This window comes from Lissotriton helveticus, chromosome 7, assembly GCF_964261635.1.
Source record: "Lissotriton helveticus chromosome 7, aLisHel1.1, whole genome shotgun sequence".
NCBI lineage: Eukaryota > Metazoa > Chordata > Amphibia > Caudata > Salamandridae > Lissotriton > Lissotriton helveticus.
In genome coordinates this window covers 1,566,753,678-1,566,770,599 of record NC_136068.1, presented here as the reverse complement: position 1 = coordinate 1,566,770,599, position 16,922 = coordinate 1,566,753,678, and the positions used below count along the sequence as shown (strand labels likewise).

The window sequence follows — 16,922 nt, the reverse complement described above, 5'->3', positions numbered from 1 at the left end:
AAGAGGGGCGAGGAGCTCAGTCAGCTGCCCTTCAAGAATCACAACACATACATCCCCTAACTTGTTCAACATATTATGGTGTTTGGGAACTGGATGAATAATGCATGACTAGCCTGGCTACTTTGTCAAAGGGTGAGCACTGAGGAGGTTCACAATATGAAAACTAACAACAGCCTCTGCTGAGGCTACAGGTACAAGTACGCGACTCAAAAGCAGATACTCATTGCACCACACTCCTATCAATCCTAGTTTACAGTTCCAGGCTGCAGAGATGTGGGGGCTATCAGAGGAAGTGTCTATTTGGTTAAATGGTGTCCCATTTAAGAGACAGAACAAACGCCGTCCACGGACAAATGCTTCAGGTTATTTTTAAAGTTTAAACACTAAGTGACTGATCTGAGCATTAGAGCCTGAAGGAACATGCATTTTCAATGCAATAGGTCTCGCATTTGCGAGCGTTTAAGTTATTGGCATTGTAAATGACAATGCCTTTTGTGTTTTTAAAGCAACACATACATAAAAGGCAGTGATTTTGAATGCCAATAGCTCAAACTCTCGCAAATGCGAGACCATTCTAATGGCGCTGCACTCCTTTCTTTAGACGCTGCTCGCCGTATGCATATTACAGCGAGCAGCAGCTAAAGAAAGGGGCGTGGCTAACATTGAAGTGAAAGTACGTATGGGGCACTTTCCCCCCAAAGGGAAAAATTCAGTTAAAAGGTTCTGTGGCGTGGCTGCTAAAGTGAGAGCGGAACGTGCTATAATTTGAAAACAAATCATATAAAAGCAGGCGGCCTGCTGTGATGTTGTGGGTGGAATAGTAGACTATCATAAAAATATTTTTAAAAATAGTGCTCACTGCGACAAAGCAGACTGGGTAACAAGTAAAAAGTCCAGTCATTATGGGAAGTTACCAACGCAGACAAGGCGGTACCAAGGAGGGACTACCAAGCATATTCACAAATGAAAAGCAACAATTTTTCAAGGACAGTAACAGGAGCCAATTGAAAAGAGGGGCGGGAAACGGGAAGAGCTTCTATGCTGTATCTCAATAAGGCATGCCTTGCAGAGCAGCATGTGCGCTGCCCAGGCTCGATCTAAAAAGGGAACATGTGCATTACAAAAAAAAAAAAAAAGCATTGGTATAGCCAATAGGTCTCGCCTTTGGGACCTTTTAAGTGTTTAGCCGTGCAACAGTTGATGTTGCACCAAGGATAGTGTACTGCATAACAAAACACTTATAAGGTCCGAAAGGCAAGACCTATTGGATATGCCAATACTTGTTCTTTCTAGTTTACTATTTTTCCTTCCCCCTTTTTGCCCATTTCCCCATGTGCTTGAAGTTTAAATACAGAAGTGCAGGTATTCATCGTCTTACAGTACTTGTTTGCGCCTGAGAAGCGCTGCTGCTCTCCCATTAAAAGTTTTAAACCACAGCTTAGCTGTGCTCTCCCTTTTAAATGGGAAGACATTCAGGTACTTGGTACGCACCAGTGCCTATCCATTAAAGGCACTGTTTTTCACTCCTCTCTTCTGTGTCTGACTCTCGCTTCTCTAAGCCTTCCCACCTCCTCCGCCCTCTCACCTCCCTCCTCCTCTCCGCCTGTCTCCGGCGGGTCAGTCTCACCACAGGTTATTTATGGCCCTTTGCCGGCGTCGCTGCGGCTCCGGGGCTGCCGCCAACTGGAGCCGTGGGGTGCTCTGGAGTAGGGCCGTGAGGAACGACCGAACGGTGCCCAGGGCAGCGACCAGCAAGAAAGAATGCGAGAGAAATCTAGGAAGAGACAGGACCAATGAAAGTGATAAGTGGAAAGAAGAGTATGAGGTAATGGCAAGGAGGAGAAGCGAAAAGAAGGGGAAAGGGAACAATGTAGGAATTTGAAAAGGGACCTAAGGAAAGTGAGAAAGATAATGAAGAGGAGAAGGAATGGAAGGAAGAACAAGTGATGATCGGAGGTAAGCGAGCGCGGCAGGAAAGTGAATGCGCGATTATTATAAACACATGGTGCTGATAAGAAACAGATGCCACTACTGCGAGTAACCGACACCAATAGGCCATGGTCTGTTACATTTGTTGATAAAGGTGGGATATGCACCCGCCTTTGACCAATTGCGTGCTGTCTTTGTTAAAAAGACGCACACAAAACAATAGCCTGTAACAATAACAAAAGCACACGCAAGAGCGTGTGGTCAGCTTTCTGAAGCCCTTACATAAAGTCTTGCAGCGCATGCGAGCTGCCCTAGGCTCGGCCTAAAAATGGCCTGAATAACATGCTACAATCTGCCGATCAAACCTTCTGGAAAGTGCAGACTTGTGTTTGCCGCAGATCCCCAGACTGGAATATGTTGGCTAAAAAACAAAGTCTGACCACCAATTGTGCTTTACAAACAATGTATGGACCTGTGAAATTGGAATAAACCTGGAGCTCTATGTTCTCCGTGTATTGTGGAGCTATAATAATGACAGTGGAGGCATCTCCGAATCAGTTCTAAAACGCCCCGATAGCAATTGGAATAATACGGTCTAGACAAAATTAGTGCACCAGATCCCACAGTGTATTTATCACCTGGCCAAAGTATAATACTGCGAGCTTACCAGCAATTCATTCAGAGTAGTCCATTTGATAATTAAGGTAATGTATGACAAACGTGACCACTGCCGTGTGTTTCGATATAGGACGATACCGAAAAAAGTGAAAATCATTTCAATAAGAAACAAGCATTTGCATTGCAATAGGTCTTGCGCTTTGAGCTACTGGCATTGTAAATCAAAATGCCTTTTATTTATGGTTTTGGTTTTTAAAACAAAAAGGCATTATTACTCACATTGCCAATAGCTTAAACCCGCCTAAGTGCAAGAACTATTGCACTACAAATATTTGTTTCCTATTGCTTTACATGTTGAATGCGGCTGCCCGGCATTTCCTTTCGCTTTCATTACTTTTCTTACAATCGTGTACAGGTGCTGCGAATGCATAAAAAGTAAAGAAATAGAAAATAACTTTCCCCCCTATTTCTTACTTTTTATGCAATTGTGTCACCCGCACAGGTGCAGCAAATGTAACAAAATAACGAAAATGAAAGGAAATTGCAGGCAGCCGCTCTTAGCATGTAAAGAAACAGAAAACAAGGGACCTTTAAAACGTGCGCGGCAGGGGTGCAAAAACAAATACACAAGGAACTTTTGTGAAAGGTGCGTGGCAGGGAAGACACCGAGAGCTGCCGTGTTCACGGCACGGAACCAATTGAGTGAGAAAAATAAAGTGGTGCAAACACGGGAAATACGATCAGAATGTAAGGGGACGTGTAACATGGGTGGTCGCCATAAAGTAAAACCTACACCCAAAGGTGGGCCAAAGAGCAGCGCCTTGCCAATAAGCACAAAGGAATTAAGAAAGGCACAAGTAGGAACAAATGGAAAGCGATCGGCATGGCCTAACCAAATACTACAAACCTCAGAGCAGTACATGCGTGCTGCTAGGCTCGACCTAAAAAAGCAGCCAAAAATAATTGGATCACGGGGAGGAACCCCAATCTAGTGCTCTTTCGACGGACCCCCAATTGCCCACGTGATTTAGGAATGCTCAGCGTTCCACAGTACCGAAAGTGCTGAAAGGTCTAAAAGTGACAAGAGAAGCAACTCCTCCAACACATAACAACCCAAGCTTGCCTGGCAAAGATAACAAGACAGGCATTACCTCTGTTTGGGACAGATTCATGTAAATATGCCTCTTCAAAAAAGACTAACTGCTTGGTCAACATTAATTCCAGCAACTTTGCCAAAATCACCCCTTTCAGTTAGCCCAATGATTTTTTAGGTCTCGCCTTTACCATTCCGAAGGAATGGGAAATGGTGAGAATTCAAATGCTCGAACTGATTGTCAAACCACCGCTTTTTTTCGTGGCGTTTTCTTCGAGTGCACGTGGCCACAGGCACGCACTTTTGGCCCACACACTTTCATGGCCATCTGTTCCTCAATGTCCCTCCCACCCTTCGTTTGATCTTGCCGCGAGTTCAGGCTAATGGCCCTCCCCCAGCACAGAGCGCGCATCGCGGCCGCACAGCACATCAAAGGGCTTCTCCCAGCGTGTGCTGTGCGGCTTCTCCTCCCCTAATTATGTGGCCTGCCGTACTTGTGTTTCCCGGCCGCTTCCCGGCCGCTCTTGTATTTAATTAGCAGCAGCAGCAGCATTTCTCCTGCGCCAGGCCACATCAAAGGCTCTGTGCCACTTTCACCCACACAGCAACACTTACAGACATGCAACGCCACTCACACCCACGCAAGCCCACTATCATCCACGCAACACCACACTCATCCACGCAACGCCACTCACCCGCGCAACGCCACTCACCCGCGCAACGCCAGGCTACACATCATAAATAACAATCATTTGCAATGCTATAGGTCTCCCATTTACTTAAATTGAACATAATGGCATTGTAAATGACAATAACTTTCAAATTTTTTTACTTTTACAATAAATTGAAAAGGCATTGTCATTTACTATGCCAACAGCTTAAAGTTGCCTAAATGCAAGACTTATTGCATTGCAAATAGCCAATAGGGCTCGCTTTTTGGGACCATTTAAGTGTTTATGCATGCGACATTTTATGTTGTTGCAACAAGGAAATTATGCTGCATAACTACTTATAAGGGCCCAAAAGCGTGACCTATTGGCAATGCCAATGCTTGTTTTGTTTGTTATTTTCAAGTGGAGGTTTATGCCTTTTTCAAAACTTTAGGAATCTGTCCAGAGATCAGGGAGCAGATAACATAGCAATCAATATGGCCTATGCACCTGGATCAGAAGGGTTGAATACCATTTACAATTTGAGTCATAATATCAGAGGGCTACAAGGTTTTAAGCAAGAAGACAAATCGAGGCAATGCCAGCATAACCAAACTGAGTTCCATCTATTGGATGGGTAGAAGGTTGGTGCTTAGCACTAAGCATGGGAAGGAGGTAAGGTTTTATCAAGCGTAGGCCATCATTGTTTGTTATGTTATTTTTAAATATAAATTAAAAGTGTACATTTTAAAACGATTGATATTGGACAAAGAAAGACGTGGTCTTGGTGCCCCTTTCTTCTGTTAGGTAGTAAAAATGTAATTTTCACTCTAACCATACGTGTTGCCATTTTTCAGCCGGCAGAGGGAACTCAATTTATGTGGTATAAATCCTCAGCTTTCTATTTAGGTAGAATTTAAAGTCAATCTGAAAGGCCTCAAGGTGAGCAAACATAACTACATTGGTCAAGCTAAGAACTCTACCGGCTTCTGGTAGAAAAAAAGCATTGGAAAAGCCAAGAGGTCCAGCCTTTTAGACCGATTCTGTTTGCCAATTGTATTAGCCATGCTGTACAGCATGGGTACTCACAAACTTTCTCGCGAGGGCCAAATTTAGTGTGGTTTGTGACTGAAGGCCGCACCGATGGGGGCGGGGTCAGAGCATAAAAAAAAACCTGGTACCATGAGGTTGATCACTGGTCCCTGCAGCGGACGCCTTCGTCCACTGAGCCACCAGACCTGGCATACACACATCTCTCCCTCTCTCCACCTCTGGCGCCCTCGGTCTCCCTCGCTCCTGTCTCCTCTCCCTCCCTCTTCTGTCTCCCTCCCTTGCTCTGCCTCCCTCCCTCCGCCCCTCACTCTCCCTCCCTCCCTCCCTCCCTCTCCCGCGATCTCCCTCTCTGCCTCTCCCTCTGTCTGCTTCGGTCTCTCTCCCTTGCTCTGCCTGTCTGCCTTCCTCGCTCTCCCTTACTCTCCCTCCCTGTCTTCCTCTGTATCCCTCGCTCGACCTCTCTCTCTCTCTCTCTCTCTCTCTCTCTCTCTCTCTCCCCGTCTGCCTTCCTCGCTCTCTCTGTCTCCCTCTGTCTCCCCCTGTCGCTCTCCCTCCCTCGGCCTCCGTCACCCTCACTTGCTCTCCCACGCACTCCCTCGCTCTCCCTCCGTCTGCCTGCCTCCCTCTCTCACGCTCTCCCTCCCTCGCTCTCCCCGTCTCCCTCCCTCTCCCTCCCTGTCTGCCTCTCCCTCTGTCTGCCTCTCCCTCGCCCTGTCTGCCTCTCCCTCGCTCTCCCTGTCTGCCTCTCTCGCTCTCTTTGTCTGCCTCTCCCTCGCTGTCTCCTGTCTCCCTCCGTCGGTCTCCCTCCGTCGCTCTCCCTTGCTCTCCCGCGTTCTCCCACGCACTCCCTCGCTCACTTTCCCTCTGTCTGCCTCTCCCTCGCTCACTCTCCCTCTGTATCTCCCTTGCTCTCCCTGTCTTCCTCCGTCTCCCTCCCTCGCTCTCCTACGCACTCCCTCGCTCTCCCTCCCTTACTCTCTCGAGCTTTCCCTGTCTCCCTCCCTCACTCTCTCCTCGTCTCCCTCACTCTCTCGAGCTCTCCCTCTGAGGATAAAATTCAAAGTTCCGCCTCTAGTTTTCAAATCATGTTCGGGGGGGGGTGACCCTACCTATGCAAGACAGGAGGCTCCTTTTACAACCCATGCCACAAACTGTGTTCCAACATTGCATATTTGGTTTACCGAGGGGGGGGGGGGGGGGGAGAGTTAAACACGCTGTATTACTAAGCCAGGCAGGCTATTTTTTTTAAAGACTCGAAAACCTTCATCTTCAAAGAGTTGTAGAACGCTTCACGTGCTATGATCCACTTTCGTGAAGGGTCCGAATCTTCAAATGATCATTTTTAGGAGTGCTCTCTATTAATCATCTTCGGTTTACCTGTGCTGCAAAGCAGCCTCGGTAACATGGCATCACGTGTTAAAACGAACTTGATGTGGGATCTGTACAGCTCACAATCAGCCATTAGTAAGCGGGGGGCACCAATTCAGGAGTGGCAGAATCTCTGCACATCACACGAGGTGACACAGAATTAGGACTTAAAAGGAAACACTAAAAGAGCAACATGCCATTAACATTCATGCAACATTTTATATATCTCAAGTACTTAAACATGTCTGATTCTATTACAGGACCGGAGGCTTCAGATTATGCTTCTCAATCTTTACTGCATAAAACACAGCAGCCAATGAAAATGTATATTTTCACAAAACAGTAACAAAAAACTTCATTACCCATGAACACACATGAGCATAGGCACGCCCCCACAGTCCATAAGAACCCCCTGTGTGCTCCCATCATCCTCTTTCTTTGCTGCTCACAAGCCAGAGTTAAGTGCACCTTTCCCTGTCCCCTCACTCTGCTTGTTGGTTTGGGGGTGCTGTGGGAAATAGTTTTTCGGATATACCTATTTGAGGACTTAGGTGCTAAATATCTGGTGTGTGTAAAGTTTGTGTTTGCGTGTTACTCGCGAGTGGCGCTCTCACCTCGCGCTGTACTCGCTGTTTGGGCCGACCATATTCTGGGGCTGCTTCCGCTGAGGAGCGCGCGCGTGTCTGCGCGATTGTTGACGGTCTTTGACCGGCGAGGGGCCGCCGCGCACACCAGTAGAGCCCCGTTACCGGCAGCCTGAAGGCGCGCAGGAGCTCCCTCATACGCCCTGCGTTAAGGCCGGGTGGCTCACGGCCGACGCGCGCGCCCAAAAACGCTGACCATTTGGGCTTGTTTTTAGTAGGTTTGGTAGCGTTTTGGGTGGCGCGCCTCGGCACGTTACCAGGGCACACAGGAACGCGCATTTTGCACGTTCTACACACCGGCTTGCCTCTCGTGACACCGCCAGTTCTCTGGTTGTAAAATTTATGTGGCCCAGAGTGTGCACACGCTCTCTAAATTGTTAGGGCCTGGGTCTCTGACCCTGTAGACTACAGCTTTGCTGAGGGGGTTTGGGTAACGTTGTAGGTTTAATATATATCTGTGTGCAGTGGGCTGACCCCCCCCACCACCCCCAAGATCTGCCAGGGTTCATCCCTTGTGTTCTTTGTTATCTATAGCACCATGGAGAATTGGGTTAAGTACCCTGAGGAGGAGGAGGCAGATGGGGAGGAAATGACTGAAGGACAGCAGGAGGCTGTCCTGGAAGATAATATTGTCGAAGCCTTGGATGCCTCGGTCCAGGCTTCAGTAAATCGAGCCATGGAGACGAAGGTCCCCCAGACTGTGCAACAGGCACTCGCAGTGGTCCTGCGCCCCATAAGAAAACAGCTAGAAGGCTTTGCTAAGCGCCACGGCTATGATAGACCGAAGAAGCAAAAGCGGGCTAATCCCTCTACCTCTACAGCAGGTTCGGACGAACGTCAACTATGGCCGCATGCCCAGTCCATGGCTTCCTTGCCGGCTCGAGACGCCTTAGATCAGCCACGTTCTGGCGGTAAGGCAAAGGGTAAGCGCCATATAGTGGTGGACACGGATACCACCACCACCAATACTGATACCAATACAGACACTGATACCTCGGAGGAACAGCCTCCGCCTCCTAAGAAGGCCAAGCCGGCTCCCAAGACGGCTGAGGACAAGACCCTCAAGACCTTTCATTTTGATCCTTCCGATATAATTCATCCTCGGTCTTCGGACTGGGTCCCGCCAGCGGAGGTCTCTGACTACCTTCACGACCACCTCAGGAAGGGTTTCTCAAGGGAGGTCCGCACCCGGCTGCGGTCGGAGTGCCCGCGTCCAGATATACCGGACAATGTCGCTGACACTCCGGAGATTGATGCTAGTATGTTAACCGTTTGAAGAAATTTTCAAAAGACCCCAAGAGAGGGCTGGACAGGGCCTGGCGGGGCTGTCAGGACAAGATGCTTGATGTTGTTGGTCCCCTGGCGAAGATTTTAGAGATGTCCCTGGCGGCCAAGGAAGGAGTGACACCTGTGGATCCAGACATATTGGCTGAATGGGCTCAGCGCGCGATTTGCTTTGTAGGCAACGCTAATTGCGCTGCCTCTTCGGAGAGGCGCAAGTCCTTGCTGCTCCGAATGGACAGCAATCTGACAGAACTTGCAGAAGCGGAGCCGGGTCCCCTGGCTGGTGGTTGTCTCTTTGGAGACCGTTTCGTTAAAGATGTCACCAAATACGTAGGTACTTTCACCGCATTGAATAAGGCCCAGAGCGGTATCAAGCGCGCACTCACGCAGGGTGTTTTCAACAGGGCCGGGCGAGGCGGGGGTCGCTCGTCAGGCCGAGGCTTCCAGAGAGGCTCCCAGAGAGGAGATTTTGGCCGCGGCGAGTGGGACTCCACCCGCGGTGGTACCTTCTATCCGTCTCAGAGAGGTTTCAACAAAGGACGTTTCCAGTCGGGAAACAACAGAGCAAGTTTCAAGGCACACCAAAGTTCCGGTGAGTGTACCAGATGTGTCTCTTCTTCCGTTGGGGGGTCGCACGCAGCATTGTCTTCTGCAATGGCAGGTGTTAACTCAGGATGCTTGGGTCTTGCAGACCATTCAGGGGTTCCACCTAGAATTCTATTCTCCTCCGGCGCAAGCGTTTCCCCCGCCACCTCTCCATTTTTCCCAACTAGATCACAGTTTCATAGAAGCAGAGGTGGCAGACTTGCTGAGGAAGGGCGCGATCGCTCCATGTCAGAGAAGCCCTCGCGGCTTCTCCAGCAATGTCTTTATAGTTCAAAAGAAAGGAGGTGGCAACAGGCTAGTGCTCAACCTCAAAGAATTCAACCAGTATCTGATGTACAACCATTTCAAAATGGAGGGTATTCACATGTTAGCGGATTTGTTACAAGAAGGAGATTGGATGGTACGGCTGGATCTGAAAGATGCACATCTTTCTATTCCGATGTTTCCTCCGCATCGCAGATTCCTGCAGTTTCTTTGGAACGGCCGTTGGTACAAGTATTTGGCTCTTCCTTTCGGTCTCTCCTCGGCTCCCTGGTGTTTCACCAAAGTAATGAAACCAGTAGTAGCCTTTCTCAGAGAGAGAGGAGTGCGGATGATCATTTACCTAGACGATATCCTGATCGTGGCGCAGGATCGGTCTGCTTTACAACAACAGCTGACCATGACTACTTCGCTGTTACAACGCCTAGGGTTTGTGATAAATCTGAAGAAGTCCGTGGTGACCCCTTCTCAGGTGATAGATTTTCTGGGGTTCACGATCAACTCCCTCACGGCGCAGCTGTGTCTTCCACAGGCGAAGTTGAGGGAGTTGAAGAAAGAGATCACGAAGTTACTGGACAGTCAATTGGTCACGCTCAGGACGCAGGCCAGGATTGTAGGGGTTCTAGCGTCATCGATCCAGGCGATATTTCCAGGTCCTTTACACTACAGAGCCCTCCAACGCCTGAAGATCAGGCATCTTCAGAAGGGTCTCTCGTATACGGACTCGGTTCCGCTTACGGACGAGGTTCGGAACGAGCTTCAGTGGTGGCTAGGCCACGTGGATGCCTGGAACGGCAGGGCGATCTTCGGATCGCGGCCGGACGTAGTGATCGAGTTGGACGCCAGCAGATGGGGCTGGGGCGCGCGCTGTGGAGATGTTTCCACAGGCGGCAGGTGGTCCTCACAGGATCTAGAGCTTCACATAAATTGTTTAGAACTTCTGGCGGGATCGTTCGCGGTCCGCACGTTATCCCCGAAGCAGACGTCATGTTGCATCCTCCTGCGTCTGGACAATGTGTCCGCAGTGAGGTATATCAACAAGTTGGGCGGCACGAGGTCGTCTCCTTGTCCAAATAGCCAAGGATTTTTGGCACTATTGCCTTCAGAACCAGATATCGGTGATAGCGGAGTACATCCCGGGGCAGTCCAACCAGGTGGCGGACTGGCACTCCAGACATTTGCGGGATTACAGCGACTGGAAGCTGCTTCCCCAAGTATTCCTCTGGTTGCAGGCGATTTGGGGTCCATTTCAGACGGACCTGTTCGCCTCCAGGCTGACGTACCAACTTCCCCGGTTCTTCAGTTGGAGACCGGATCCGATGGCGACTGCGACGGATGCATTTCTGCAGGATTGGTCGCAGGGGACTCAATATGCTTTTCCTCCCTTTCTGTTGATCCCCAGGGTGATGACTCAGGTGATACGGCAAGAGGCGGAGATCGTCATGGTGACTCCGGGGTGGACGTCACAAGCATGGTTTCCCAAATTGTTGCAGTGGAGCTGCGACCGCCCCCGGCTATTACCGGATTTGAAGTGGCTGTTGCAGGGCCCTCGTCAGGAGCAGCACCCGTTGCTGTTGGAGGGCAGGTTAACCCTGATGGCATGGAGGCTTTCCGGGAACAATGGCAGCTGCCAGGCATTTCAGGCCAGACTGCTGACTTCATCAAACAGGCTTGGGCACCTTCCACCAGGAAGCGATATTCCGCTGCCTGGAAGAACTGGGTGGATTGGTGCGTGGGACGACATCTGGATCCCGTGGGGGCAGTTATCCCAAATTCTGAATTTTTTGTCAGAAAAAGCGGCCGATGGCCTAGCGTATCGCTCGGTCAACAACTTTCGTTCGGCCATCTCGGCGGGGCATGCCCGGGTAGACGGTAGGCCAGCGGGCATGCACTCGGTTGTTTGTAAGTTGTTGAAGGGCATCAGGGTAGCCAACCCTCCCAAACCCAAATATACGGGTTTGTGGGATGTCTCAGTTGTAATTTCATTGTTTAACAGATGGCCGGTTAATTCTCTCCTGTCCAGGAAGCAATTATCGGCAAAACTGGCCATGTTGCTTTGCTTATCGTCTTGCAGAAGATCTTCGGATGTGAGAGCGCTCGACGTAACAGGTAGAGTGTTTACCCCGGAAGGGTTTTCTTTTCATATTACAGGTCGTACTAAAACATTGTCTCGACATATATCTTATAATGCTTTTCCTGAAAATGAAAAACTATGTGTAGTCCAATGTTTGAAGTCTTACGAGGAGTGTACAAAGGCCTTGCGACCGCAGGGCTGTTCCCAACTATTGATTGCTATTCAGAAGCCCTTTAAACCGGTGGTGGCAGCCACTATTGCTAGATGGCTTCGATTCATTATGAAGGAAGCAGGTGTTGATACACAAATTTTTGGTGCTCATTCAGTAAGAGGCGCTATAGCGTCAAAATCATATGGTTTAGGATCAAGTATCCAGGATATCATGCGTTGTGCAGATTGGTCCTCTGAATCAACGTTTAAAACGTTTTATTATAAGCCGGTGGGAGATATTACTTCAGTGGTATTTAATCAGCGTTAAACTAGCATAATCTGAAGCCTCCGGTCCTGTAACAGAATCAAAAATTTGCTAGCATTCGCGCCAAGAATTTTCAATTCTATTAAGGACACGGAGGCGAGGATTATCCCACCCGGCTTAATGTACTGTATGTATTAAGCTTTCCCACCCTTTTATGCAACGATTACGGTGGTATTATTTCCTTTATTTCAGGGTCTGATAAGAAGTCGGATTGATCGATTCCGGATGTCAGGATGTTACACCTGAAGCTGTTCTTCCACGTTGGAGGATTGTGACTGTTCAAGTTTTGTTGGACTTGTTTCGCCTCAAAGAAAGAGGATGATGGGAGCACGCAGGGGGTTCTTATGGACTGTGGGGGCGTGCCTATGCTCATGTGTGTTCATGGGTAATGAAGTTTTTTGTTACTGTTTTGTGAAAATATACATTTTCATTGGCTGCTGTGTTTTATGCAGTAAAGATTGAGAAGCATAATCCTCGCCTCCGTGTCCTTAATAGAATTGAAAATTCTTGGCGCGAATGCTAGCAAATTTTTGATTCTTCCTTGCCTATAAATGATTTCTGATCGTGCTGGTGCTGTACTGAAAAGCTAGACTGTCACTGTTGTGCCTATATCACGCTTGCAACAAGAACCACGTTTAACGAATGTAAATCCTATTGTTGCAGATACTCTAACTAAAGGGGTACTGTACGGTTTTATATGCTACATTACAAACTCAAACGTAAGCTTTGAAGGGCTAAGAGCAAAGAAATTACAGCGGAAAATCTGGCGAGGCAAACCAGAGAGAGGAAACACACGAAAAACCTGGTCCTAATCACAACTGTCGCTGCAACTGTTTGGCCGAACCATCAATACCTTGCGAAAGGCTCATCATCTGTGACTCTGTAAGCTTGTAGTATTCCAGAAGTAGGAGGCCTCGACAAGTCGGTAACCTCTCGCACCAACTCCCTTTCTGTGTGGTGGCCAAAACCCAGGACATTCTATACAATTAGAGGTAGGGCAATAGCTTTGTATGGACTGGGAAAGGAAGGGTGAGACGGAATGACTTAACGGACGTAATGGACCAAAGGCAATGGGGTACTAAGGCTGATTGCATAAAACTGTTGAACATCATATCAATTATGTTCGTGATATTGCTTTCGGTTACATAACAATCTTTTCTGTCTTTCTTATGACGTTGGAGAGCACTCATGGCGGCATAACGTATGATACAAAAAATAAGAATGTCATTCGCATTTCTACGCTCTACGAGGACTTAAGAGTTCAAGCACGTATTTCGGACGGAATCCGGTGGGAGGGGGGATACGATGTAGCTTTCTCGGCTTCATTCTCATTGTTAACATTTGTTATCAAAACAACCCACAGAATCCCTTTCAGGTAGATCCAAAGACGATTCTCGGGGCGCTTTTTATTAAACTCATGAGACGGGATAGTATAAATGGTGAGGGGGTGGTGGTGGGCAGATTGCCAGGGCGTTTTACCGGGATGTACTTTGAGTGAGGTTGGCGATGCAGATTTACCGTAACATGGGAATTTTTCTAGCGAACAGAGTAAATTCACCGTACTTCAGAAAATGAATATTTAGATGAATGATATCAATGAATTATATGTACATGATACACTATGGGCCGATTCCCAGGCTGCTTCCCGTGCACTTCCGGGCTGAGTGGAAGATACCCAGCAAGCAGCACGGGTGCGAGTGAACAGATCAAGAAGCAGACAACACACCATCACAAAAGACCAGCCTCTCACCATTCTGCGCCCCGCGGATCCCCCAGGTTGGTCGCCATGTCGGGTCTGGTATCTACCGCTTCTCCCGGCCCTGTGCTGTGCTGTCTAAGATGGCGGCGGCCCCTTGCTGTTATTTCCCCTCGAGGCCCGAGGACGGCTCTCCTCCTCGCCCGCGCGGGGGCACGCGCTGTTCTGGTCTCTCCTAGCAACGGCGAGCGGCCGCGCACAAAACTCTGGAACCTTTTATTGTTCTTGGAACTGTCAAGACTAGAGACTTCTGTATACCACGCAGCATAAGATGGAGGACGGTTCTCTGTGGCTTCGAAAGCAACGCGTAGATGTGACGTACCGCGACGCGCTGTCATTGGCCATAGACATAGAGAAAGGACTCAACGTTTCTGTTTACGTAACGTGAGTCAATTGGGACGTAGCGTCGCAGAAAGAACTTTAGTCAAGACGGCACGGAACGGAAGATGCATTGCCTCTGTTTGAGATACAAGTTCTCCCTCTGACTGTATCGTTTACTCGACCTTACTCAGTACGGGAGATGGTTCATGCAAAGTAGAAGAGAGGGCTGGCCACTATTTAGTCAGGAGTTGCTGCACTTACAACAGTTGATCACGCTGGTGTACTGGGGTCACAGTACAATTGGACCCCCAAACTGGCTAATCCATAGCTGCCAAGGTTTCAGATTGCCATGTGTGACATTTTCATAATTTCTGTGAAATTATGAGTGACATTTCAACAAATATGAGTGACACTTTCTCGCGAGCTAAAATCATCCAATGAAGACGAGTGAAACTTCGAAATATCAGAAATTACAGCCATATGAGCAACAAGAAACTCCAAGAAGTTCTTGAAACTGCTGCAGAGCACCAGAAATGGAAGGGCACTAACCCTAGTGCTCCCTCCTGTAACATGACTGCACTGTAAGGAATGGGTAAGGCCTCTGTCTCCTCCTTCTTAATGATGCTGCAGTTGGACCATGGTCATGCATCATCACTTCAGGACCTCTCATGTGGTGGGAGTTGACCCACCAGCTTAAACAGGATGTGAGAGAGGCCGGGCAGGCTGAACCGAAAGCGAACCTGCCTGGCTGGCCATCTGCGTTGTGCTGGTGGGGGCAGGGAGGGCCTCTCCTCCTCCCTTTAAATGATCATGCGGCCGGGCTATTGCTTAGAAACTTGACCCCAAGGCCTCTCTCATGTGGTGTCTGAGACCGTCCATGCCCCAGGATGTGTGAGCAGAGGAGCCCGAATAAAGTCAAAACAGGTGTCACTACTTAGCAACAAGATGGGGACCCCTGGCATGGGCTTCGCGGAGTCTGAGTCATCATAGGCAAGTGGCTACAATAAGAAGTTAGCCGCTCCGAGCTCTTAAATTGTGGAGTGTCACTGTTCTCTTCTAACACACTGGTTGCTACCTCCTACATATTGTTTGCTTTAGACACTTGCACCAGTGCACCTTTGCCTACGTAACGTTTGTTCTTCTGTATGAGTGTCTGCCATTTATTGCAGTAGTATAGGCTCTACTTGTTACTTTGTACGCCTTTATAACTTGTACACATGCCACTTTTTCCTCCTATAATGCACCGTTTGCTATCTCTTATATTTTGTTTGCTCATGAGTGTCACGTTTGCCTCATGTAACTTAACGTTTGGTTTTTGTAATTTGTCTCATATTTTCTCATCATGTATCTGTACTATCTATTCCTATTGTGAAGCGCTGGGACACCCCGGGGTAACTGTCGGCGTGACGCTTAACATAATTAAAATCTAGTGACACCGGCCGGCATCGCGTGTGCAGCGTGGACACTGACACTTGTTAGTGAAGTGTCGACCTGCTCGCTGCAGAAATGATGTGACTGTTAGATCTGAATCCAGCAAGGTAGAATCGGCCATTTATCCTTCGGAGGTTTGTAAATTGAATGTGATTCAACTGCGTAGTAGTAACCTCTGCTATTTCCTGTGCTTCGAAACAGCAGAATTACAATTCATCAAAGCATTAAATAAAATAACACAGTAGTAAACATGTTTTATCAATGTCAGAATGCAACATTTCTTTTCTTTTGTGTACGTTTAAATGGCACTGCCGGTTCTGGAAGCCCTCACAGCACCAGGAAATAAAACAAACTATAAGGTAAACGTCTGTCCTAATTCGAACATGCATTTATTTACATTTTGTAAGGATTGCAAAATCCTTGAAACATGGTATAGGTCTTATTATGAAACTGAGCCGACTGGCTGCGCTCAGTCTGTATACATGACAGAAAAAAGGCCCATTATTACTGCAGAGACCTTACAGCTGCGATGAGAAGCAGCCTCACTCTGCCTGTACCTGCCGCTCTCGTCACAGTCGGACACAGGCTCCAGCACTATCCCTCGATCGGCCCTCCGGCTCCGAAATAATTATTTACTGGCAGGGGGCAGCCACAGATATTTTAGCCCCACAGCAACAGGCGGCCCGGCAGAAGGTGGGATCCGATCAGTAGTGCTGCCAGCCGAGCACCATCATTCCGGTGCCCCTGCCGCCCGCAAACCAGTGACCTCTGCAGCCAGCCTGAGAGAGCGTCTTGAGTCGAATCCCCCGCCGAGCACTTGACCCTACTTCCTCTGGACATGACGTCACGCGGCACTATTGTCGTGTATTTCTATAGGTTCTGAATCGATCCCCCTATTCCTGACCCTATTCTGGTTAAACTTACTAGCTAGTTAACTAACAGTCAGCCCATGAGGCAAGAAATCCCCCATGATGCAGATACCGTTATCTGACGCAGTCACACTACGGCACAGGAACGTGTTATCTGATTAGGTCATAACGCTTGAGATCTAATTAGACAAGCGACATTCCTCCAGCCCCTGATAAGGCATACGACGTTCTCATAACAAATCAAACCTATGACAACCTGGAAAATCCGTGCGGCCATTGTTTTGATTTCACAGAGAACTTTAGTAAAGAATGTGCTAACGAGCAAGTCGTATGACATCTTTATTGACGTACCTATGTCCATCCTTACGTCAATCTCGGCACCTTTAAGGTATAAATATTGCCGACCTTGCCCTATGCAAACACACGCGTGGTGACAAGACGGAGCAGCCATACTTGCCGAAGCCAAGAGCAGAAGCAGACCCCGCTGGCA

General features: G+C 48.5%; 1 protein-coding gene across 2 annotated transcripts in view; it reads right to left on the bottom strand.

The window, feature by feature from the left end:
• LENG8 (leukocyte receptor cluster member 8) overlaps positions 1-14,120 on the bottom strand; it is a 129,111-nt gene extending 114,991 nt beyond the window's left edge. For both annotated transcript variants that reach the window (XM_078655066.1, XM_078655068.1), the window contains exon 1: positions 13,806-14,120. In XM_078655066.1, coding sequence (XP_078511192.1) covers positions 13,806-13,843 — 38 coding nt within the window. In that variant the 5' untranslated portion in view covers positions 13,844-14,120. The remainder of the gene's footprint in view (positions 1-13,805) is intronic.
• Between the last annotated feature and the right edge of the window lie 2,802 nt (positions 14,121-16,922).